The sequence below is a fragment of the Diceros bicornis genome, chromosome 28 (genome assembly GCF_020826845.1).
Source record: "Diceros bicornis minor isolate mBicDic1 chromosome 28, mDicBic1.mat.cur, whole genome shotgun sequence".
Classification (NCBI taxonomy): domain Eukaryota; kingdom Metazoa; phylum Chordata; class Mammalia; order Perissodactyla; family Rhinocerotidae; genus Diceros; species Diceros bicornis.
The window spans coordinates 36,438,065-36,463,475 of record NC_080767.1 but is presented as its reverse complement, the minus strand read 5'-3'; the positions used below and the strand labels follow the sequence as shown (position 1 = coordinate 36,463,475).

At 49.5% G+C, this 25,411-nt stretch overlaps 1 protein-coding gene across 5 annotated transcripts in view; it reads left to right on the top strand.

Annotated features, from left to right (window-relative positions):
- The window catches only part of DYNC2I2 (dynein 2 intermediate chain 2), an 88,885-nt gene that overhangs the window by 59,919 nt on the left and 3,555 nt on the right, over positions 1–25,411 (top strand). Inside the window, exons 1-2 of one of the 5 annotated variants that reach the window (XM_058524207.1) lie at positions 9,573–9,758; positions 19,391–19,639. In XM_058524207.1, the coding sequence (XP_058380190.1) occupies positions 9,573–9,758; positions 19,391–19,639 (435 nt within the window). Of the gene's footprint in view, positions 1–9,572; positions 9,759–18,977; positions 19,302–19,390; positions 19,640–24,682; positions 25,058–25,411 lie in introns of those variants that run through there. The other 4 variants (XM_058524208.1, XM_058524210.1, XM_058524211.1 and 1 more) reach the window with 4 other exon arrangements.

Below are 25,411 nucleotides of genomic sequence, written 5' to 3'. Positions count from 1 at the left end.
CCATGCTGAGGCCACGTCCCACATACAGCAACTAGAAGGATGTGCAACTATGACATACATCTATCTACTGGGGCTTTGGGGAAAAAAAAGGAGGAGGATTGGCAACAGATGTTAGCTCAGAGCCGGTCTTCCTCAGCAAAATGAGAAAGATTGGCATGGATGTTGGCTCAGGGCTGATCTTCCTCACAAAAAAATAAATAAATACAAATAAAAATTCAATACATATTGATTAAATCTTTTTATGAGAAAGCTCCAGTTAAAAGTGATGGCAGGGGCCGGCCCCGTGGCGTAGCGGTTAAGTGCATGCACTCCGCTGCTGGCGACCCGGGTTCGGATCCCAGGCGCACACAGATACACCGCTTATCAGGCCGTGCTGTGGCAGCGTCCCATATAAAGTGAAGGAATATGGGCACAGATGTTAGCTCAGGGCCAATCTTCCTCAGTAAAAAAGAGGAGGATCAGCATCAGATGTTAGCTCAGGGCTAGTCCTCCTCACAAAAAATAAATAAATAAATAAGACATGCCTGTGTCTTGAATGAGATCATAGTCCATGTTAAAAACTAATAAATATGGGGCCGGCCCCGTGGCTTAGTGGTTAAGTGAGCGCGCTCCACTGCTGGCGACCCGGGTTCGGATCCCGGGCTCGCACTGACGCGCTGCTTCTCTGGCCATGCTGAGGCCGCGTCCCACATACAGCAACTAGAAGGATATGCAGCTATGACGCTACAACTATCTACTGGGGCTTTGGGGGGAAAAAATAAATAAATAAAATCTTTAAAAAAAAAAAACTAATAAATATGAACAAAATTCTATAGGACTAGGGAAAATGCAACAAATAAATCTACTGGCAGAAATCAGAGAAGGTGAAGTTTAAGCTGCATCTGTAAGAATGAATGAATGGTATGGGATTTCTCTTAGGAGTGATGAAAATGTTCTAAAATTGATTATGGTGGGCCGGCCCCATGGCTTGGTGGTTAAGTTCGCGTGCTCCACTGCTGGCGGCCCAGGTTCGGATCCCGGGCGTGCACCGACATACCGCTTCTCTGGCCATGCTGAGGCCGCGTCCCACATACAGCAACTAGAAGGCTGTGCAACTACGACATACAACTATCTACTGGGGCTTTGGGGGAAAAAATAAATAAATAAAATTTAAAAAATAAAAATAAAATAAAATAAAATTGATTATGGTGATGTTGCACAATTCTGAGAATATACTAGAAATCATTGAATTGCACATTTTAAATGGCTGAATTGTATGGTATATGAAGTATCTCTCATAAGGTTGTTAGAGTTAAAAGAAAAAAAAAAGAATGAGTTGGAGTTTCAAATAGAAGGGATGTACCTTTTAGGAGGAGGGGAGTTTTGGTTTGGGGAGGGTATTTGCAAGGAATTTTCTCTTTCTTTCCTTCTTTTTTTGCTGAAGAAGATTTGCCCTGAGCTAACATCTGTCACCAATCTTACTCTTTTTTTTTTGCTTGAGGAAGATTAGCCCTGAGCTAACATCTGTGCTAATCTTCTTCTACTTTGTATGTGGGCTGCTGCCACAGCATGGCTCCCAATGAGTGGTATAGGTCCACCCCTGGGATCTGAACCTGCAAACCCAGGCTGCTGAAGCAGAGTGTGCCGAACTTAACCACTATGGTTAAGAATGTTCTCTTTAAATGATGAGAATCCCCTTGTTCTGAGATGTTGAAAATTGCAAGGCATTGACAGCTCAGCCTTTTATGGAATGGATATATGTTGCCAGGCACTGAGCTGGGCTTTAGGGCTGCAAAAATGACAATGTTGTAGCCCCATAATTCAAATCTCTTAGACTAGTGAAGTGTGTGTGCTCACAGGGAAATGAGGGCAACACCATTTATTGAACAATTTAACTATTCCATTCTGCTCTGAAATGTCACCTTTGACACATATTAAAATATATACTTAAGCCTGTTTCTGGACTTGCTATTTAGTTGAATTGATTTCTAGGATTATTTCAACCAATTCCACATTCTTTGTATTATTTTACTTGAGCTATTTCTTTCTCTCTCTTTTTTTAACAGCTTCATTTAGATATAATTTACATACCATATATTTAATTAATTTTAATTGTACAAATCAATAATTGTTAGTAAATTTACAAAGCTGTACAACCATCACTACAATCTGATTTTAGAACATTTTCATCACCCCAAAAAGAAACCTCATGCCCATTCCCACCCCCAGCCCCAGGCAGCCATGAATCTACTTTCTGTCTCTATAAATTTGCCTTTTCTGGACATTCCGTGTAAATGGAATCATACATGTCATCTTTTACATCTGGCTTTACTTTATCTGTTTTTTTTTTTGTTTTTTTTTTTTTTTGCTGAGAAAGATTAGCCCTGAGCTAACATCTGCCAATCTTCCTCTATTTCTCTACTTTACATGTGGGTCACTGCCACAGTGTGGCTGACGAGTGATGTAGGTCTGCGCCCGGACCGCCGAAGCGGAACATGCTGAACTTAACCACTATGCCACAGGGCCAGCCCCTCTATTTCTTAATATGTGCTGGGGCCTGGCTTCCTTTATTGGGCCTTCTCGTGGGTTTATTCTTCCAAATGAAGTGGAGCAAAAGTCATGTTCACAACCCCTTTATAAATCAAAAGGGATCAACCACTAGGTCCCAATTTAATCATTTATTTTGTCTCTGAATAAATCTTGACTCTAAAAATCAAATCCTGGGGCTGGCCCTGTGGCATAGTGGTTAAGTGCGCACACTCCGCTGCTGGCGGCCCGGGGTTCGGATCCCAGGCGCGCACCAACACACTGCTTGTCAGGCCATGCTGTGGCAGCAAGCCACATATAGTGGAGGAAGATGGGCATGGATGTTAGCCCAGGGCCGGTCTTCCTCAGCAAAAAGAGGAGGATTGGCAGATGTTAGCTCAGGGCTGATCTTCTCCACGCACACACAAGTAAATAAATAAATAAATAAAAATCAAATCCATCTTCAAGAGACAGGGGATATTTTTATTTTTAAGGGCTATCAGACTAAAAAGATAGTTGGAGAAGTTATCACACTGAGTTAAATTGTAGCCCCGGAATAAATACATCATAACCTTACAAGGTAACTGATGGAAGGGCACTCCATGTGTAACTTCTAGTTTGCTTCCTACAGACAAAACAAATAGAAATACTCACCTGCATGGCAAATCTTTCTTCCTTTCTGAACCTCAGTTGCTTGTCTGTAATCTGTATAATGGGCACGGTAACAGCTACGTCTTGGAATCGTGAATGTCCCTGGCTTTACCTCCGCTCCATCTGTAAGGTCACACCAGCGCCAAAACACAAAGAGCCTGTGCAGAACGGGCACGTTAATTATGGCCACTGTTATAAGCTCTTTTAGGTGCCAGATGCTCTTAATCTTCACAATGACCAGGTGCAGCAACTATTGTTATCATCCTACTTTATGTGTATTCATTCAAGGTGGGCACGTGTTGACTGACGACCTACGGTGGGTGAGCAGTGGCCTGGCACGGGTAAACTTGAGGCCAGGGAGACACCGGTCCCAGCACATGGTGGGGTGAGAAGACACATGTGGCAAAGCAGGAAATGAACAGTGAATGTGTGATACCACGTTGAGAAGGCCGCCAAGAAGGCAGCCAACCAGGCTTGCAATGGAGAATAACAAGGAAGGCCTCTTTCTATCAAGTCTTCAGGGAAGGTCGGTCTGAGAAGAAAATCTTCACTCTCAGACTTAAAAAATAAAAAGGAGCCAATGCCTTGCAGAGCTGGGAGACAAGCAGTCCGGGCAGAAGAAACTGAGGCACAGAGAGGGACACAAAGGGCATGAGGTCACACAGCAACTGCACAGAAGGACCAAGATTTGAAACCCTAATGCCAGACACCAAACTTCCCTCTGTGACTTTCTTAATGACCAGTCATTGACCGGCCTGGGGGCTCACACAGCAGGTCCTAAGAAAAATCGCCCTTGCTGGATCCTGGGTGGACAGATGGCTGCTCAAGGCTGGGGCTCAACCTATAGCCATGCCTGTGAGTTTGGGGAGAAGGATTTATCATCCTGGGCCCCAGTTGGGAAAGGAGGCAGGAATTTTACCCCATTGTGCTTCCCTTCCTTCCCACTCAGCTCTCCAACTCCTGTTTTAATGAGTTTATTAGGCCTCCTTTGTCTTCAGTCTACCTTTGAGCCGGGGCCTTTCCGGGTGGGGGTGGGACGGGGCCTGGGCAGGGCAGAGGCAAAGGCCGAGGGGTAGAGAGAGGGCGGGGCGGGCAGGGAATGTTGGGGCTTGGAGGGACTGAATTCACCTCTCAAAATCACCTCCTCTAAGAGGCCTTCCTTGTCTGCCCTGGATAAAACACTTGTTCCCAGATTCACCCCAGTCCTTCTCTGTTCCCTTCCTCTGCTTTATTTTCCTTCTGGTCCATGGCTCATAGGAGGCATTCAGTTAATACTTGTTGAATAAAGCAGTTGTTTGTGCTCTTCCGTGGGAGAGGCCATGGGGTTGGGCCTTTTATCACTACTTTCCTCCCACCCCACTCTCCATCCTAATGACCCTATGCTTCTTCCAAGCACTTTTCACCCTGTAATCACGTACATGCACAGTGTCATTGCTGAGAGTACATTCCAGGAAAGCAGGACTGTGGCCTGCTCCAAGCACAGTATCTGGCACATAGGAGGTGCAGGATAATCATTTGCTGAGTGAGTGAAGGAATGAATGAATGCATGACGGGTAAGGGTGTCCCGGGGTTGAGCTGGGAAGCCTGTCTGTGTGACTTTGATGTAATGACTACTGTCCAGAACTCCATGGGATTTTCCTCTTCCAAGTGGCTCTCATTTCACTGAGACCGCCTTTACTCTCTTGATAGTTCTGGAATTCCTCTTGAGTAAGTGGGTCTTAAACTTCAGAGCACAAAAGAATGACTGGGGAGATCCCAGAGGCCACCTTAGAGATAAGGAATTAGTGGAGCTGTCCTGGGTTGAGGGAATCTAGTTGTTCACAATCTCTTTTCCACTAGGCAGCCAGGCATCTTAAAATTCTTAAATCCGACCGTCACTCCCTTGCTGAAAACCCATCGACGGTTTCCTGGTGCCACAGTGATGAAATCCAAACTCGTTGTCCCTTTAGTACCTGCGTGTCCCAGCCCGTCCATCTGCCATCAATGCACTGGGTTCTCTCTTGCCTTGGGGACTTCGTCATGGAACTGTTCCTTCTACCTGGAAGACTCTCCCCCTCTTCCCACTCCCATTTTTGCCTGCAAGTTGTCCTTACCTGGTTGTCTGATTTTTCTTCAGTCTTCAGCCTAGAAGCCCTCTCCTCCCAGAGGCCTTCCTGATCCCCAGCTGCACAAGGGCCCTCTGCTGGCCACACATCCCTGGCCATCACCCAGAGCTGACGCAGGGTATGGTAATTGTCTCTCTTGTGCAACTGTAAGCTTGTTGAGGGCAGAAACTATCCCAGTGCCCAGAACCTAGCACCGTCCCTGGCACACAATTGGTGGCAACTTGGGGGAAGACAGCATTTATTTGGATGGCCAACTGTGCGTGTGTGTGTGTGTGTGTGTGTGTGTGTGTGTGTGTGCTGAGAATCTGCCCTGTGCCTGGTGTTACTCAGGACTAATCTTTCCCATCTTTTAAGGCGAAGCCTCCCTTTGTGTGGTCCCCGATGCCTTACGGCTTGGTGGTAATAACAATGTTAATAATTAAGAAGGATCAAGACCGATTAAGACCGATAACAGACTGGGCTACTGGGTGCTGCTTTGTGTGCTTGCTCTCTAAGTGTTAACTCATCAGTCCTATTTTGACCCGATGAGATAGTATCTCATTTTACAAACAAGAAAATTGAGGCACAGGGTAATTTAGAGAAAGGAGCATTTTGAATCAGGCAGTTCTGGGTTTTAATCCAACCTCCACCTCACCAGCAATGCACGACCTTGGGCAAGTCACAAAGGTCTCTGAGCCTCTGGTCTTTCCCGCATCTGTGAAATGTGGGTCATAATAATCCCTGACCTATTAGGATGTTGTGAGAATTCATGCAAAGTGCTTAGCACGTGGTGAGAACTCCATACACTAGGAGGCATTATAGTATGATTTGTTGTTTCATCATCGGTGCATGTTGTAGACATCCAAAAGTGGAGTTGTTTACTAAATAGAACTGAATGCTCCTCAAATAATTGCCATCAGGGTTTAAAAATGGGGATGCCTTCTCTTTTGACTCTTTGCAAGAGCCTCCTTGAACGCATTTGAACGTTCTCTGAACACACATTTATTAAACTTTTTGTGTAGCAAGAAGTGGAGGTCGGGGGGCCGGCCCCGTGGCGTAGTGGTTAAGTGCGTGCACTCCGCTGCTGGTGGGCCGGGTTCAGATCCCAGGCGCGCACCGATGCACTGCTTGTCAGGCCATGCTGTGGTGGCGTCCTATATAAAGTGGAGGAAGATGGGCACAGATGTTAGCCCAGGGCCAATCTTCCTCAGCGAAAAGAGGAGGATGGGCATGGATGTTAGCTCAGGGCTGAGCTTCCTCACAAAAATAAAAAAAGAAGTAAAGGTAGGAAGCAGGAGGCTTCCTGGAAATGGTCTGGTAGGCAGGGTGAGGCCCAGGTGAGATTTAGAAGGGGCATGGCCCACCCGTAAGGCTGGAAACTGTACTTACTGATGGCTAGATGTTCATCCAATCAGTCTTTACTGTGTGCCAGGCACAGTGCAGGGCTCTGTGGATAGCTGTGGTCCCCACGTTGGTGGAATTGACTCCCCAGGGCAAAGACAGGCATTACTACCGTATTATTTAATTACAATTTTGAGGAGTGCTCCAGAGAAGAGAAACTCAGTCCCCTGAGAGCCAATGACAGGGGCTTGGGATCTGATCCCCTTAGTAAGTAACACTTCCAAGGAGGCCTGAAAGTCTTCCTTGGAAGAGGAGAGCAAAGAGGAACATCCCAGGCAGTGAGAGTGCATGGAGGCCAGAGGCTGGGCAGAGGAGGTTTTTTTTTTGATTCCCCTGAAACTTTTTGCTTGAGGAAGATTGGCCCTGAGCTAATATCTGTGCCAATCTTCCTCTACTTTATATGTGGGTCGCCCTCACAGCATGGCTGATGAGTGGTGTAGGTAGTGGTGTGGTGGTGTAGGCTGAACCCACGAACCTGGGCCGCCGAAGCAGAGTGTGCTGAACTTAACCACTATGCCACGGGGCCGGCCACGGGAGGAGTTTGAATTGCTGTCGGGGTGTCAGGGAATGGGCCAGAGCACCTGCTGCTTCAGGATGGGCAAATGAGGACTGGAGAAACTCCACAGGGCCCCTTGCTGCCCGACTGCTCCTTCTCCTCCTCCTCCTCTTCCTCCTCTCCCTCCTCTCTCCTCCGGTGAGCCCTGCTCTCCCTTTCAGCCTCCTCCTCTCTGGGACATGTGCCTGCTGAAGACTTTCCCCCTGGAAATGCTTCCCAAACTGTACTGTCCAGCCAAGGTATTATACTCTCTCCAGCACAGCTAAGCATTCATCTGTTCATTCATTCACTCTTTTCCTTTTACAAATAAGCCACATAAAACTCGAATGCTACAAAGAGAGAAAAATAAACCTTAAATTATCCAGAGGCAACTGCTATCAATATTTGGATCTATACTTCTAGGTTTTGTTAAAAACATATATTGTTATAAAAACAGGATACACTGTATGTAAATTACATTTTATAAAAACTTTAATATGCTGCAAACATTTTGCCACATTTAAACATCTATATAACAACACTGTTAATGGCCACCTGAGATTCTATATCATGTATCAGAAATATTCAACCAAAAGCCTACTGTCCATTCTTTCTCAAATATTTAGTGCATACCTGTTGCGTGCCTGTGCCATGACTTTGCTTGAAATTTAGGCTAACTGCAGGACCTTACTATTATCATAGTAATACTATTAGAAATGATGTGTTGCTGAGTATTCTTGGGGCTCAACATCTGTGCGAATCTGTAATCATTGACTCAGAAAAAATTCCCAGAAGTGAGACTTCTAGATTAAAGAGGAGGCACACTTAAAGGTCAAATTACCCTCCCATTAGGTTTTACCTATTTACATTCACACCCACTTCCTGTGTTTAGCCTCCTAATAATGTCCATTACTTTCTCTACTTCCTCTTTTGGTTCCTAAACCCTCTGCAGGCTGGCTTTTGTCCTGACTACTCCACTGAAATCGTTCTCACTAAGGCCATCAGATATCATCCAGAATGTCGATTTCAGTGATTGATCTGTTTTCTGGCCTTATCTTCATTGTCCTGTTTGGAGCATTTAATACCTTGGACCACCTGAAGTATTCTCTTCCTGAAATATTCTCCTTCCTCCGTCAGGTAAAGCAGGTCTAGTCTTACGAGCTTCATTTTACAGCTAGGAACCAAGGCCCAGACGGGTACTAAGTCTACTAAAGAGGGCAGCACACTGTTCAGGCTTCAGATCCAGGCCTGCCAACTCCCACAGCCTTGAGCTCTTTTTTGAGTCTGATTTTTGGAATCCTTGGTGATGAGTGCAGATTCTTCTAGTGTTAAGAGGGGCTCACACGGAGAATTTTGTCTGGTTCTACTTTTTTTCTGGGAAGAAACTTCTATTGCATTTCATTTTTTCCCAGTGTTGCTAATCTAATTGTCCTCAGCGCCTTGGCTGGAACGGGGTCCTAAGGAGGACTCAGTCGTGCGGTGTTGCAGAGCGGCCCCTGATTGGGCAGGTTTCCATCTGAGAGTTCAGGGATAGGAGGAAAGCGGCCCAGAGGACATGGCTGGAGGATTCCTGCCAAGAGACTCGGAACTGGGCTTTGGGGCCAAGCAGCCGTCTGCGGGGTTTTGGGCAAATGTGATCCAGGCTTTACTGGGTGACCCGGGGCAGTTACTTCTTGGACCATCAGCACTCTAATGCAACATGTAACAGTTGCTTCTTTATAGAGTTGTTTCGAAGATTTAATAAGATCAACATACATAAAGCTCTGGGCTCTGCCTGACACACGGTAGACACTCAAGAACTGGTAGTTATTCGGGTCTTTAATTTCAATTTAACAAGCATTTTTCTATATTCGACCTCATTTGGGCCTTCCAACTATTCAACCACGCTCTGAATCCGCATATGGATATTTTAAGTCACCATTCTATTGAGGCAGAAACTGAGGATCAGAGGGCGAGCGCTTGGCTTCGAGGTGGCCGCCAACTGGAGCCGCGCGGTTCTCGGCGCACCAGGCTGCTCAGCTGGCTCTGCGCTCCCAGGCCCCACAACTCGCCAGCCCGCCGCGGCCGCAGCCTCGCGCACTAACCTCTGCGCCTGGCCGCTCAGCGCCATCTTTGATCCTGGCAGGGATGCCTCACTTCCGCACTTCCCTCCCCCCGCAGGAGCTGCGGCGCATGCCCCAAGCGTGCCTTTTCTGTGCATGGGGTATCCCAAACCGGTCATGCTTTGTCGCACAGGCCGAAAACAATAATTTCTCTCTTTTTCTCGGCTCTTGGAGGAGGTGCTCTGACCAATTCAAAAATGGCGCCGATAGCCTTACCACCCCAGTGTTCCGTGGGAGCCGCAGGGGCAAAGGTCATGTTGGAGTGCGCCGGCGCGAGGGGGCGGAGCCATCTCCATGGTAACCCGCGCGCAGCCCAGGCAGCCCAGGCGGGCGGGAAGTGCTGGTGCCGAGATGCTGGCGACAGGCGGGGCTGCGAGCGCCGAGGGGCCCGGGCGGCCGGGGCCGCTGCAGGACGAGACCCTGGGCGTGGCGTCTGTGCCTTCGCAGTGGAGGGGTGCCCAGGGCATCCGCGGGGAGACGGTGAGGGTGCGGGCCCGGCACTGGGCGACGCGGGCCGGAGGGCGAGAGGCCCCGCGCGGCCGTCGGGCCAGGTTCTGACGTCCCACCGTTTTATTTTTCTATTTTAATCCACAGAAACTAACCCTTGGGATATCTCGTCCCAGTTTCCCCAGTCTTTGAACAACAACAAAAGGGGTTTTTCTTTAAAATCTCTAAAGACCTCACTTCTTGAAGGATTTTCTGCAGTTTTTAGGCGTTTCAAACTAACTTTCGTTTAAAAAAAATGACCCAGCTGTATCTTAAGGTCGAGAAACGCCGGTTTTCTAGTAGTTTAATCAAAAGCACACAAAACGAGGCTCTTTGATGAGATGAGAGGCAGGGCTTCTGGGTGTCGGGTCTCCTGAGGGGTCTGTGTGCCCAGAGCTGTTGGTGCTGGGGATGCATCAGTGAAGGAGCTCTCCTGGAGCTTCCGCAGGGCTGTGGTTTGCAGGGGATAGAACACAAAAAACGGATGTAATAAGTTATGTGTGTTAGAAGGTAAATGGTGCATGGACAAAAGAAAAAGCAGGGTGAGGGGTTAGAAGGACTGGATTGGGGAATGAGAGGGTGACATTTGAGCACAGCCTTAGAGAAGTGTTAGCCAAGTGAATACTTGAGATAGAACGATCCAGGCAGAGCAAACGGCAAGTGCAAAGGCACTGGAGTTGGAGCAAATCTGGTGTGTTTGAGGAGGCAGGTGGGGCTGGAGAAGAATGAGGGGAGGGGAGAGTGGTCCCAGGTGAGGTCCAAGAGGGTAAACAGAGGCAGGTCAAGTAGGGCTGGGCAGATCATAGTAAGGATGTTAGCTTTTCCTCAGTGAAAATGAGGAGCATTTTGAGGTGCTGCACATTTCCCAGAAGAGAGAACTAAGGCATAGCTTGCCACACCGGTGGTCGAAGCTGCAGAGCCCAGGTCATCACCAACACCAATGAGGTTTCCCTGAAGGCTTAGTCTGGGAACAGGTTTCTTGCCTCAGGCCAACCATCTGCAGGTCTTAAGCCAAGATTTGCTCTGGGTTCAAAGCACTTTCTACTTCACTGTGCTGCATAGGAATGTTCTAGTTAAAAGCAGACAGTGGATATTTTAGTTATATTTGTCCATCCTTAGCATAGGTAAATATATAATTCACATTCACTGACCTTTAAAAAAAAAAGTACTTGAAATAGCTCTTGCTTGCTGGAGATTCAGAATTTATAAGACGAGGCTGGGAACCACTGATTTTAGTACTTGAGTTGTTCAGGCTTTCATCTGTGAGGGTAGTTCGTTTGAATCAGCCTCTTCTGTCTTATGGAAGGAGACTCTTTATTAAGTTGTAAGAATGTTGCAAGAGTTGTAAGAAAGTGGTAAATTGCTTTTTCCAAATTAACTTTCTTCTCTTTATGAAAGTTGTGTATCCAAAATTTAGAAAAAAATCTGGATAAGAAAAAGAGTGGAAATAAAAATCACCCCACAATCTCATTCCTTAGCCAGTTGGCTTGTACCTGTCCCGTGTCTGCTTTGTTTTCTCCTACATTTTTTTTTTTTTTTTTTACAAAAATGGAATCACACTATGCATAACATTTTTTTTTTTTGTGAGGAAGATCAGTCCTGAGCTAACATCTGTGCCAATCCTCCTCTTTTTGCTGAGGAAGACCAGCTCTGAGCTAACATCTATTCCAATCCTCCTCCTTTTTTTCTTCCCCGAAGCCCCAGTAGATAGTTGTATGTCACAGCTGCACATTCTTCTAGTTGCTGTATGTGGGACGCGGCCTCAGCGTGGCGGGACAAGCGGTGTGTCGGTGCGCTCCTGGGATCCGAACCCGGGCCACCAGTAGCGGAGCGCGCACTTAACCGCTAAGCCACCGGGCCGGCCCTATGCATAACATTTTGTAGACCCATTTTTTTCACTTAATACACCCTGAACATGTTAAAATTTTTTTTTTTTTTGGTGAGGAAGACTTGCCCTGAACTAACATCTGTTGCCAATCTTCCTCATTTTTTGCTTGAGGAAACTTAGCCCTGAGCTAACATCTGTGCCCATCTTCCTTTATTTTGTATGTGGGTTGCCACCTCAGCATGGCTGACGAATGGTGTGTCCGTGCCTGGGATCTGAACCCACGAACCTGGGGCCACTGAAGTGGACTCTGAGAACTTAACCACCGGGCCAGGGGGCTGGTCCCTAAAAATTTTTTTTAACTTCATTTTACTTAACCAGTCCCTTTTGGTGGGCTGTTAGCCTGTTTCCCATTTTTTCTTTTATCAATAAACAGTGTGACTGTTTTAGCTAAATTTTTGTACAGTTTCTTAATTTTTTTGTAAGTTCCTTTGGAAAAGTCGAGCATTGGTCTTTGGTCATGTGGCTGTGCAATATTGGAATGTACTTGCATGTTCCAGTAATGGATTTTTTTTTTTTTTGGTGAGGATTGGCCCTGAGCTAATATCTGTTGCCAATCTTCCTCTTTTTGCCTGAGGATGATGGTCCCTGAGCTAACATCTGTGCCCATCTTCCTCTACTTTATATGGGACACTGCCACAGCATGGCCTGATGAGTAGTGTGTAGGTCCACGCCCGGGATCCGAACTTGCAAACTCCAGGCACCAAAGCAGAGCACGCGAACTTAACCACTATGCCACTGGGCTGGCCCCTGGATTTTTTTTTTTTTTTTTTTTTGGTATTAATGGTCTTTGGCCTGACTGACTTTTCTTGTCAAATCTCAATCTGTTCGCAGAGGGACAGGGTTGTGGACTGTGGTTTGACACCGGAAGTTTTTTCTTTCTTCCTGAAGCCCCCCCCAGTGCATGGTTGTATATTCTTTTTTTTTTTTTTTCTGAGGAGATCAGCCCTGTGCTAACATCTGCCAATCCTCCTCTTTTTTTGCTGAGGAAGACTGGCCCTGGGCTAACATCCATGCCCATCTTCCTCCACTTTATATGGGACGTGGCCACAGCATGGCTTGCCAAGCGGTGTGTCAGTGCGCGCCCGGGATCCAAACCTGCGAACCCCAGGCTGCTGCAGCGGAGTGCGCGCACTTAACAGCTTGCGCCACCGGGCCGGCCCATGGTTGTATATTCTAATTGTAGGTGCTTCTAATTCTTCTATGTGAGCTGCTGCCACAGCATGACAACTGACAGACGAGTGGTGTGGTTCTGTGACTGGCAAATGAACTTGGGCCACTGAAGCGTGAGAGCGCTGAACTGTAACCACTAGACCATCAGGGCTGGCTCGAGACTGGGCTTTGAGTGCATGGACGCTTTAGGGGCTCGGTTTTGGACCAGTCATGTGATCTCTTCTGCAAAGTGGGTCTTGTTAGAATACTTCCCGTGGGATTAAATGAGGTGCTGATAAGAAAGCAGTTGGAGAGCCCAGTGCTGTTCAGGTGGAGGGGATTATGAGTCTCAGGACTGGTCCCGCTCTCAGAGAGAAGGCTCCTGATCATCCTGACCCTGCTCGTCCACTGTTTCTCAACCTTGGCTGACACTGGAATGCCCTGGAGAGTCTTGAAGAATGTGGATGTCTGGGTCCTGCCTCCAGCGATTCTGGCTAAATTGGTATGTGGCGTGACCTGGGAATCTGGTGTTATAAAAGCTCCCCAGGTCATTCTAACATGTAGCAAAACCTGAGAACCGCTAATTTAATCCGTCCAACTTTCCAGCAGTTACCTTTCTGAAGCCCGTTCTGATCCCATCAGAACGTAGGGTGCATTTTCCCTTTTGTTTGTGGTAGGATACATACAATGTAAAATTTACCATATTGAAGAGTGCGATTCAGTGGTATCCAGTATATTCACAATGTGCAACCATTACCACTATCTAGTTCTAGAACTTGCTCATCAGTGGATGCATTTTGGGTGTTCAAGTCTGTCTCCTTTGGGCTCTGAGCTCCCAGAGGGTAGAGAGTGGGTCTTGTGAACTTTTGCATCTCCCAAAGGCTCCGGGAAATGCTGAACTGAATAATTTTCTCTCCTGTCATCCACGGGCCGGCTTCTGCTGCGTTTCTCTCCTGCTTTGAATTAAACTTGGCAGCCTACCTGTTGGCTCCTTCCTCTTCCTGGGCCAGCCGCTGCTTCCCCGCCTTGGTGGGCTCTGCAGCATATGGCACCCCCTGCTGGAGGGTGTTGTTTTTAACCTGGGGTCTGGGCTCTTACCGGTTTTCAAGAATTAAATCTGTGGTTCTCAACGTTTTGGAGTTTGCTAGACAGTTTTGATACTAGATTTGTTTTGAAGTACACGTGAAGGGATTAAACAACTAAGACAACACCAGAATAGCCTGCAGTGATTACAGCTCAGAGGTGGTGTAGCATGACAGCGTCTCCCAGCTCCTGTGAAGACATGGGCTGTTGCCCTCTTCACTTGGTGACTGTCGGCTCCAGGTCAGCCTTTGAGTAGCTGTTTGCTGCCCTGATCTACTCCAGAGGCAAGTTCAAGTAAACAGAAGATGTTCCTTGTCGGTTTGGGGTTCGGGTACTCCACACTCTTAGGGGTCTCACGTGAGGCAGTTGTCTATATTGCATCACAAAACTCCCTCAGCTCAGCTTTGTATCTAAGGTATTTCTGTCACACCACCTGCTTCTGCTCATTAGCATCAAAAATCGCTTCACACTTGCATCAGGTTTTGGCAGTGTCCGCAGGAGGGGTTTGCAGTATGTGATAAAGAGCCCTGAATAAGGTCGGAGTCATCTTGGCTCCTATCACCCGTGTCCATCAGGTGTGTGTGCAGGACTCTGCGAGGAAAGGTGATGGAAGGCGGGCTCTGGAGTGCCGGGAACCTGAGGAAAAGGGAAGTTCTGGGAAGGGGCAGCCGAGGTGGGTCTGAATGGAAGTGGTAAGGTAGCAGTGACGAGCCACTCCCACACAGGCCAGGCAGTGTCCCTTTGGTGGGCTCTCCATCAGCAGCATTCCTCAGCCTCCGGGGAGCGGCCCTGTCCCCCCCCCCCACCTCTAGATGAAACCGGCCTGGAGTAGGGCAGAGGGGGTGATGTGAGCACTGCGCTCCATGAGGAGAGGCTGAGAGACTCTGGGTCTGGGCCCTGGGGCGTGGCCACAGGAAGCATGCAGATGAGGGGCGAGGCCCACATCTGGGGTCTGAGTGGCCTCCCCGCCTGCAGCGCCCTGTCACCTGGGGGCTTGTTAGGGAAGCAGCTTCTCAGGCCCCACCCCAGACCTACAGAACTGGAAACTCAGTGTGGGGCCTGGGGAGGCAGCAATTTGTCCTTTAGCAAGCCTCCAGGTGCTTCTGGGGCCCTGCTAGTTGAGAATGCTGGTCTAGAAAGGTCTCTGAGGTCCTGGTCCACTCTGGAGTCAGGTGTGCCAGTTGGGAGGGTGGAGTGAGAAGCTGTCACCAGTATTTGCTGGTGCTGGTTACTACCCAGGGGAGAAATGGGGCTCGGCCTTCAGCTGCACATCATCCCGGACCCTCACACGTTCTCTGTATGGTGCCGTATTGCCTCAGTTGTAGGACACGTTCCCCCCGCCCTTGACAGGGTCTGTCTCATGCTGATGTGTGTATTTAATATAGTTTCCCCCTGAAGAGCCATTACTAAAGAATTGGTATGTTTCACAATCGATAGTTAAGGAGATCTAGAATGTGTATTGTTAAGAAGGTGACTGTATTCTCCTCACGACCTTGGAGTTTGTCCACCCGGTACTGACACCCCGTGAGTAGGTTTCTCTGGCTGGACAGTTTCTGAGGGACTGAATCGCATGTGGGCACCGCTGGCCCTGGCATCTTTTCCCCTCCGTGGCTGAAGGCAGGAAGAGCCCGGTTCTCTCACAAACGCCCCTCTGGGCCACTGTCGATGGCTGCGTGCGGGCAGGTGGCTGGACAACTGACCCTGCGGGGCCATTTCCTCTGTCGTGATGAGTGTTCCTGAAATTGACCGAGCAGTCCTAGAGGCCTTGTAGGGTGGCGGTCTGGGCATCAGGGAGCCCTCCTGGGTGTTGGTATCTGATAGCAAGCAGCAGAAACCAGCCCGAACCAGCTCCTGTCAGACGCTTTTCTTTCGGATGCAGAGGTGTCTCCTGGGCTCGGCGTGGGGGTGCAGCTGGTCCTGAGGAAGGGGCAGGAACCGGAATCCAGAAGGCTCTGGGGGCCTCCCTCCATCTCAGCTCTGCTGTTGCCCCGCCGCCCCTGAGGCCTGTCTGCATGACTCCTGTCCCCACTGTGGCACTGGCTGACTGTTTGCACCCAGGTTCCATGTTTCTGTTCCAGGCACGTGTCATTCATCTTGTTGAATCTTTGTCTTGCTTCTGAATTTCCTTGAGAACCCAGTTGGCCTGGGTCCGTGTCTGCTTCTCATCCAGTCAGTAGCTACAGCCCTGGTGTTGGGGCCTAGTCTGTGGCGTGGGTAGGAGGTTTTCTGAGAAACTGGGCCTTGTTGGGTGGGCAGATTCTCTAGAAGGTGTCTCCTCACTGTCTGGGCCTCGGTTTCCTTCATCAGCGAGACGCAGGAGTCCTGACGTTCTAGGTGTCTGCGGGCACTCGTGGGCAGGAGAGCTGGGCTGCCACCCTGGGCTCTGCTCCCTGAGTCCCGCCACCTTCCTGCTGCGCTGGAGCCTGATGAGCTTGGTTTGGGAGCTGTTCTGTTTCCCTCGGCCACACCTCCCAGTGTGATCAGTCTGGCTCTGGCCTCCCTTTTCCCCTGCAGCACCTTTGAGGGGTGGGAGGCAGCCTGCAGGCCCAGCGTCCCCAACACGCTCCTTCCCAGTGCCGCTGAGGCTTGAGAAGCAAGGGTCCTGCTCACCCCCAGATTCTTCCTCTGACTGCTCAGAGGGCCCATTATGGGAGCCTCACCCTTGCCCCAGCCACACGCTGCCTGGCGTGGAAGGCGCCCCTCTATGTGGGGTGGCCGTGGGCAAGCCCTTTCCTCCTAGGGACCTTGGGGACTCATCCCCAGATGGGTCAGGGTCAGGCCAGGTGCGTGTATCTCGCACCATGGGAGCTGACTTAGGTGTCCTAGAGTGAGAAGAGAATAATGGTTTCTTATCAATTCATAGAGAAAAATTGTGGGTGCAATGTCATTGGTTTTTTTTCTCCATAGATTTTCCTTAGTGTTTTGGCATCTGTTATTTGCCCGAATAAGGAATGTGGATAGAAATACCTGAAAAGTTAGGAGCTTGCAATCTCTGTGGACAGTTTGTTTGTGGCTATGATGTTACATTAATTTCTGCATGAAGTTGTTCATGTAACATTCTCTTAGAAACAAGGGTAATGTTCTCTTAGAAACATTGTTTTGAGTTCATCTGATGTGATTAGCGGCCAGGATTTTAGACTGTTTAGGAGAGAACACCATGACTGAGAGTTTAGTGTCACAGGTCAGACTTCCTGGATTCAAGCTCCATTGCGATCACCTCTTTGCTATGTGACCTTGGGTGAGTTACTTAACTTCTCTGTGCCTCAGTGCCAACATGAGTAATGCACAAATAGGATTTACTTCATAGGGTGGTTGTGAGGATGAATACGATGATACGAGTAGAGCTTTGGGGACACTGCCTGAATTCACACTTAATAACCAGCGCTCTTGCCATCATTGTGGCTTCCAGGAAGTTTGAGATTCACCCAGTCTCTTACAGTTTTGGCTCGGCGTTTATACTTGCTGATCCCTGTGCCCATCCATTAATTCCTCAGTGCGCATGCTCCCTCGGTGCACTCCTGCAGTCCTGTGGCTTCAAGTCACGTCCCTGGTCGGATGCTTTCCAGAGCCTCATGTTTCGAGACCTCTCCCGGGACCTCGCCGCCTCCCTGGGGATGTCTGGGAGGCGTCTCAGTCTGAAGGAGGTTAGCAGGACTGCTTCCCTGCTCTCTTCTTCTGGAATTTGCCCTCACGTTCAGGGATGTCCCAGCCACTGGTTGTCACAGCAGGGGCATCTGCCCTCCGCCCCCCACTTCTCCCTGAGTGGCCAGGGCCCATCTGGTTTCACTTCATGGCCCTGCTCACGGCCACCCCGAGGCTTACACCCAGGGGGACACGCCCGTTCTTCGTCCTAGCTCTCGCACTCTCCCTCACCTGCACCCAGCACGGCGCCTGCTGTCTGCTCTCTGAGTGGGGCCCTTTTCTGCCATAAGGTTTTGCTCTGGTACCCCTCCGCCCCGCCCCTGCCGGGACCCTCTCTCCTGCAGCTCCCCACTTGTCCTGCACACGCCGGCTCAGGTGCCGGCTCCCCAGAGGCCTCCCCCGCCATCCCGTCCCAGTTGCCTCCCTACTGTTCCCTCCTCCCCAACCTTGGCTCACTTAGCACTGTTGGTGTATGATGGGGCTTCCCTTGTTTGTCTCTTGTTTGTCTCCCCCAGCCCCACGTAAGCTCCTCGGGCACAGGAATCTTGCACATTTTGGTGTTTTCTGTTATATCCATAGTGCCCAGACAGTGCCTGCCAAGTAGATGCTAGCTAGCTAAATATATTTAAAAAAATAAAAACAAATAAAAACAATTAAAAATAATAAAATTAAACAATATAAATAATAAAAATATATAAAAAATTTAAAAGTGTGTGTGTAGGTGTATATATATATGTTACTATTATTTTTGTATAAATGAACTCATACTGTGAGCCACATGCCATGGGAAGTGCTGGGGATGTAAAGAGAGATCCCACGGTTCTTGTGCTGGAGGCGTGCAGATTAAGGGGGATGGACAGGCACAGAGAGGATCAGGTAGAGGGTGAAGGGGAGTGTGGGGACAGTGCTGAGGGCCTCATGTTCTAACGGGAGCTGCCCTGTGTGGGGCCAGCCCCCTTCCTCTGGGGTCACTAACACTGGCCTGGTGCCCAGCCCTGACCCCAAGGCCTGAGCGGGGGAGCACGGGGGTCCTGGCCTCGTCACTGCCCTGCGAGTGCAGGCGCCTGGTGAGCGGACACGTGAGGAGGGCCTCTTGTGGAGGACAGTAATCTCCGTGATACAGGGCGCTCATTTGATGAAGATGGGTCAGGTCCGTAAGAAGGCGGCTGTATCTCCTTTGCTGGTCTGATGTCTGTCCCTGTGCCCCGCTAAACAGGGGACAAGGACTTGGAGACAGAGGGCCGGGTGGAGAGAAGGGGCAGCCTGGAGCAGCCTGCCTTCTGCCAACCAGCTCATCATGGACACGTGTTTCCTTTGGTCATGGAGGCACCGTGGAAGGTACCCTGCCCCAGAGGGCTGCCTGCCAAGGCAGGGGGAAGAGAGGTGTCCTGCTGGTGGCCAGGTCTGAGCTTCTCCGTGTGCTGGCTCTAAGACTGCGTGATTCTTATTGCTGTCAGCATCTTCAGAAAGCGCACTCCTGCGTCGCCTCCAAAGAGTGTCACCGAAAGTCCTGGGTCAGGCTCTTATTGGGTCATGTGGCTACCCCTGAACCAATCACTGTGCCTGGGGGAGGGACCGAGTGCTCTAATTGGCTAGCTGGAGGTCAGGCATCCCTCTCAGTGGAGCATGGGAGGGTTGAGGGTCGTGTCCACCCTCACGACACAGATTGGGTTCTTCCTAAGAAAGATGGGCTAGTTATTAGAGGAAGGGGACAAACTTTGGGCAAACAGAAGGAACAGAGGTGCATTAGCCTGAGGGTAAATGGCAGCCAGAAGGTGAGTGTTCAGCAGAGGAGGGGCGTGCCCCAGGCGGGGATGCTGGGAGAATAGCTGGCTGGTGACTGGGTTTCCATCTCCTTCTCCAGAAGAGTTGCCAGACGGCCAGCATTGCCACCGCCGAAGCGTCCTCCCAGACCCGGAAGTGTGCAGATGCCGAGGTGCAGACGGAGGCCCCCGAGCTGGTCCGCGTGCCGTCTGTGTCCCGGCATGATGGCCCCCGGCTTGCGGCCTTTCTGCGGAGAGTGGAGGCCATGGTGATCCGCGAGCTGAACAAGAATCGGCGGAGCCACGCCTTTGATGGCTTCGAGGTGAACTGGACGGAGCAGCAGTGGACGGTAGGGCATGGGCGGGTGTGGGCCTGGGCGCCTCCCTCCTCCGCCTCAGCTCGGGCCTCTGCCCCATTTTAAGGCCATCTTTTGGGCCATCCAAATAATAATAATACCAGTAATAGTAACAGCATCCCCTGGGCTCTTACTTTTAGCCAGGATGGAGCTCTGTTTTACAAGAATGAGTTGTTGGGCCATCTTTGCCGCCAGTGAAATAGCTGCTGGCGTTATCTCCACTTTACCACTGGGGAAATGGAGACTCAGAGCTGAAGGAACTTTTCCAGAATCACACCGAGCCATTAAGCAGCTGAGGCAGGATTTGACCCTGTGCAGTCTGACTCTGGATCTTATTCTCCTACCACTCGGTGGGGCTCCCCAGGCACTATGCGGTGAGAGCTTTCTCTGTGCCATCTCAGTCAGTCCTCAGGACAACTGTGTGAGGTAGTGCTGTTCTGATCTCCATTTTATAGATGAGACTCAGAGGCTAAGTGACTGGTCCAAGGTCGCACAGCTATAACTGCCTGAGCTGGAATTCGAGCCCTGGTCGGTCTGGTTTCACTACTGAGCTCTAGTGACTTCAGCATCTCCAACTCTTTCTGCTCTTGAGGCATAGCTCAGAGCCGTCACCCCGTAAACAGGATGTCCAGCTGGACACACAGCCGAGGCTTCGAGATCAGAGGGCCTCTGAGTGAATGAGGGGCTCCTGGCTTTTGCTCGGGGCTCGGCCTCGACCTCCCCAGCGGCCTCATCCTCCCCTGCGGCCTCGTCCTCCCCAGCGGCCTCGTCCGCCCCAGTGTGTGTTGCCTGTGGACAGGCTGCTCCCTCAGCAGCCTGTTTAAACTTTTTTTAATACAATGTTTTCTTCCTTTAGAAATGGACACGAGTAATTATGTATTCAGAGGTCATAAGCCCTTCTCTGGCCCCTCCCTCTCCTTGTGCCTTCGCTCTGTCTATTTCCAAATACACAGCTGCCCTGTTCCCACCAAATCTTTGGTGGGTACGGGTGAGTCGCTTTATGTGAGAGAAGTCCTCAAAATCGCTCTGAAGAGCAGTTGCCAAGGCCACACCAAAGTGGAGTCATTGTATCTTCATGCGGGGCACCGGGAGAAGAACCTAATGAACATTGAAGTCTCGTGTCTTCGCTCTCTCCCTCCTTCCCTCCCTCCCTCTCCTTGGCCTTGCTGATGCCCGCTTTTACAGTTGCATTCAGAGAGGTTAAGCTTTTGTTCTTTATTATTAGGGCTTTGCCACATTTCTATGAGTTAATCTTGTCCACGGGTGTATTACTGTCTCCATCCTTAAAAAGTATCGATACTTTACCTTTTTTTTTTTTTTTTTGTGAGGAAGATCAGCCCTGAGCTAACATCCGTGCAAATCCTCGTCTTTTTGCTGAGGAAGACCTGCTCTGCGCTAACATCTATTGCCAATCTTCCTCCTTTTTTTCCCCAAAGCCCCAGTAGATAGTTGTATGTCATCGTTGCACATGCTTCTAGTTGCTGTATGTGGGACGCGGCCTCAGCGTGGCCGGAGAAGCGGTGCATCGGTGCGCGTCCGGGATCCGAACCCGGGCTGCCAGTAGCGGAGTGTGCTCACTTAACCGCTAAGCCACGGGGCTGGCCCTCGATTCTTTTCTGATTACAAAAGCAATGCGTGTTCATGATGATCGATTCAGCTGTTATAGAAACACAGAACATGTAACGTGCCGACAGTGAGGGGGCCGGTGGTTCACAGGCGTTTGAATCTTCAATCTTCCCTGTGCTGCACTGACACGCAGCAGTGCTGTGGCCACAGTCATCATTAAGAACATCTTCAACAAAAACGGAGAGCAATGTACGTTTTGCTTGTGACCTTTCTCCCTTACCAGAGCTTTCCATGTCCATTGGTATAAAGGTGCCTAGTCTCACCAGCAGCTGTGTCATGTCCCACTGCCCAGACGCACCATCCTCTATGTGAGTCCCGTGTTGGTGGGCGTCCCAGGCGGCAACTTCACTTCTAGAAATGTGTCCTCCAGAAACGTGTGACCAGGGGAGGCTGGGCAGCACGGTTTGAGTGGCTGTGCGGTGTGCAGTCCGCCGATGGCCCTGAAGTTTCTTAGCCGTTCCTGAATGTCGGGCAGAGGGGTGCTTTCTAATTTTGCTGTTATATAACAGAACTGCAGCAAATCTCTCTCTCTTCCTTTTTCTTCTTTTGCACCAATTTCTTGTTTGTTTCCCCACAGTGGAATTATCTTGGCTGATGGGGGGTTCTTCTGTCTCTGCTCCTGCTGTCCAGGTGTTGTTGGCCGTGACACCTCACTGCTGTCCTGGTCCTGCTCTAGTAGCCCCAGAAAGGCCAAGATGCTGCTCTTAATGGAAAACCGTAATTTCAAAATTCTACAACAGCGTGACAACATTGTTGAACACTTAGAAGTTAGAGACAAGGAAGAAATTACCCATGGGCCTCCCACCGGAACCTTCCTTCTCTTTGCTGTGTCGCTTCCTCCCTGCTCTTTTCCGCACGTGGGTGCTAACCAGGCTCAGGGTCTTTTCTGCTCAGAAGCAAAGCCCGTTCTGTGTTGTCAGGCTGCTACAGACTACCCCCTTGTCTTTTTAAAGTGCCACGTAATGTTTTTTTGTGTGTGTGTGTGAGGAAGATCAGCCCTGAGCTAACATCCATGCTAATCCTCCTCTTTTTGCTGAGGAAGACTGGCCCTGAGCTAACATCTATTGCCAATCCTCCTCCTTTTTTTCCCCCCAAAGCCCCCGTAGATAGTTGTATGTCATAGTTGCACATCCTTCTAGTTGCTGTGTGTGGGACGCCGCCTCAGCATGGCTGGAGAAGCGGTGCGTCAGTGCGCGCCCGGGATCCGAATCCCAGGCCGCCAGCAGCAGAGCACACGCACTTAACCGCTAAGCCACCGGGCCGGCCCATAAAGTGCCACGTAATGTTTCATCTATTAACTTTGTTTTTGAGTCAGGTTTATTAAGGTATATTTTCCATACAGATAAATTGACGCTCTTGCCGTACGGGGTCTCAGCAGACACGTGGCCGCCACAGGGAAGCTGTAGAACAGCCCGTCATCCCCTAACTTCCTCCCTGTGTGGTGTCATTTTTAGGTTTTAAGTTGTACTAATCATTGCCGTTATAAATAGCGTTATGATAAATAACTTAATGTGGGCCGGCCCCATGGCTTAGCGGTTAAGTGCGCGCGCTCGGCTGCTGGCAGCCTGGGTTCGGATCCCGGGCGCGCACCAACACACTGCTTCTCCGGCCATGCTGAGGCCGCGTCCCACATACAGCAACTAGAAGGATGTGCAGCTATGACATACAACTATCTACTGGGGCTTTGGGGGAAAAAATAAAGAAATAAAATTAAAAATAACTTAATGTATATAGTTTATTTTTAATGTAAACTTTTATTGACTATAGCATAAAAATGTGCACAGATGCAAGTGTTCAGGTCCATGACTTTTCATAAAGTGAAAACATTCGTGGAACCAGAACCCGGATCAAGAAACTGAGTGTTGGGGCCAGCCCAATGGTGTAGTGGTTAAGTTTGCGTGCTCTGCTTCAGCGGCCCGGGGTTCGCAGGTTTGGATCCTGGGTGCAGACCTACACACTGCTCATCAAGCCATGCTGTGGCAGCGTCCCACATACAAAATGGAGGAGAAGTGGCACAGGTGTTAGCTCAGGGACAATCTTCCTCACCAAAAAAAAAAAAAAAAAAAGAAACTGAGTGTTACCAGACTCCAAAGGTTTCCTCATGCCCTGTCCACCTCCCACCCCACTGTCTGGCCTTGTTTTAAAATAACAGCTCTGGGCCGGCCCCGTGGCTTGGTGGTTGGGTGCTCGCGCTCTGCTGCTGGTGGCCCGGGTTCGGATCCCGGGCGTGCACCGACGCACTGCTTCTCTGGCCATGCTGAGACTGCGTCCCACATACAGCAACTAGAAGGATGTGCAACTATGACATACAACTATCTACTGGGCTTTGGGGGGAAAATAAATAAATAAAATTATTAAAATAACAGCTCTATTGAGGGGCCGGCCCAGTGGCACAGGCGGTTAAGTGCGTGCAGTCCGCTGCAGCGGCCTGGGGTTCGCCAGTTCGGATCCCGGGCGTGCACCGATGCACTGCTTGTCAGGCCATGCTGTGGCGGCGTCCCATATAAAGTGGAGGAAGATGGGCATGGATGTTAGGCCAGGGTCAGTCTTCCTCAGCAAAAAGAGGAGGATTGGCAGATGTTAGCACAGGGCCGATCTTCCTCACACACACACACACACACACACAAAATGCCTACAGGGTGAAAACTTAAAAAAAAAAAAACAAAACAGCTCTATTGAAATATATTTCACATGCCGTGTAATTCACCCATTTAAAGTGTACAGTTCAGTGGGTTTTAATATATTCCCAAAGTTGTGCAACCATCATCACAATCAATTTTAGAACATTTTCCTCACTCGAAAAAGAAACCCCATGCGCATTAGCAGTCATTCCCCATTTCCCCCCAACCCCTGGAAACCACCAATCCAGTTTCTCTCTGTATAGCTTGGTCTATTCTGGACATTTCGTATAAATGGAATCACATAAGGTGTGGTCTCTTGTTACCGGCTTCTTCCACTTAGCAGAATGTTGTCAAGGTTCATCCACGTTGTGGCGTGGATCAGTCCCTCACTCCTTTTTATGACCAAATAACACCCCATGGTAGGGACATCATGTTTGTCCATCAGTTGATGGACGCTTTGGCTGTTACGAATAATGCTGTGAACATTCGTGTGTGAGTTCTTGCGTAAATGTTTTCAGTCCTCTGGGATATGTACCTAGGGGTGGAATTGCTGGGTCATATGGGGACTCTCTATTTAACATTTTGAGGAACTGCCAGACTGTCTTCCACAGTGGCTGCATTGCTCTGCATTCTCACGAGCAGTGTATAAGGGTTACCACCATATAGCTTTTCACAGATTCTGGATTCTTTCTATTGGATAGTTTCTTTATATGGGATTATAAGGTCAAGAAGCATGAAACTTTTCATAGGAGTGTTTTGTTTTTTTTTTTGTGAGGAAGATTAGCCCTGAGCTAACATCTGCTGTCAATCCCCCTCTTTTTGCTGAGGAAGATTGGCCCTGGGCTAACACCTGTGCCCATCTTCCTCTACTTTATATGTGGGACACCACCACAGTACGGCTTGATAAGTGGTGCATAGGTCTGCACTTGGGATCTGAACCTGCGAACCCCGGGCCACCAAAGTGGAATGAGGGAACTTGACCACTATGCCGCCAGGCCAACCACTTCACAGGAGTTTTGATCTGTGGTGCAGCTCACCTCCCGGAGCATTTGTGCCAACCCCCTCGCTGTGGCTAGCATTGCCAGCCGTTTCTTTCGCTGCTTCTAGCTTGCTATGGGCTGAGAAACAAGATGCCGGAGCTTTAAAAAATTTTTTTGTGTGTGAGGTAAAATACACATAACATAAAATTTACCATTTTAACCATTTTTCAGTGCACGATTTTATGGCATTGAGTACATTCTCACTGTTGTGTGGCCATCATCACCATCCAGTTCCAGAAGCCAAAGCTTTTGAAATTGTGTGAGCATAGCTGTGAGGACAGGGCCTAGCTCTGATCTGCAGCCTGTGTCTGTCTCGATTTTCAAGGCCCTTTCTTCTGGGTTTCTGGAAGCCTCTTGTTAGGGGAGATGTCAGGCTGAAGGCTCCACATTTTCCTCCAGGGCTGGGAGTGGACTTGGGGAGCTTTCAGGGCTTCAGGTGGCCCAGGCCTGGGTGTGGTTTTTGTTAGGTGGCCACGGGG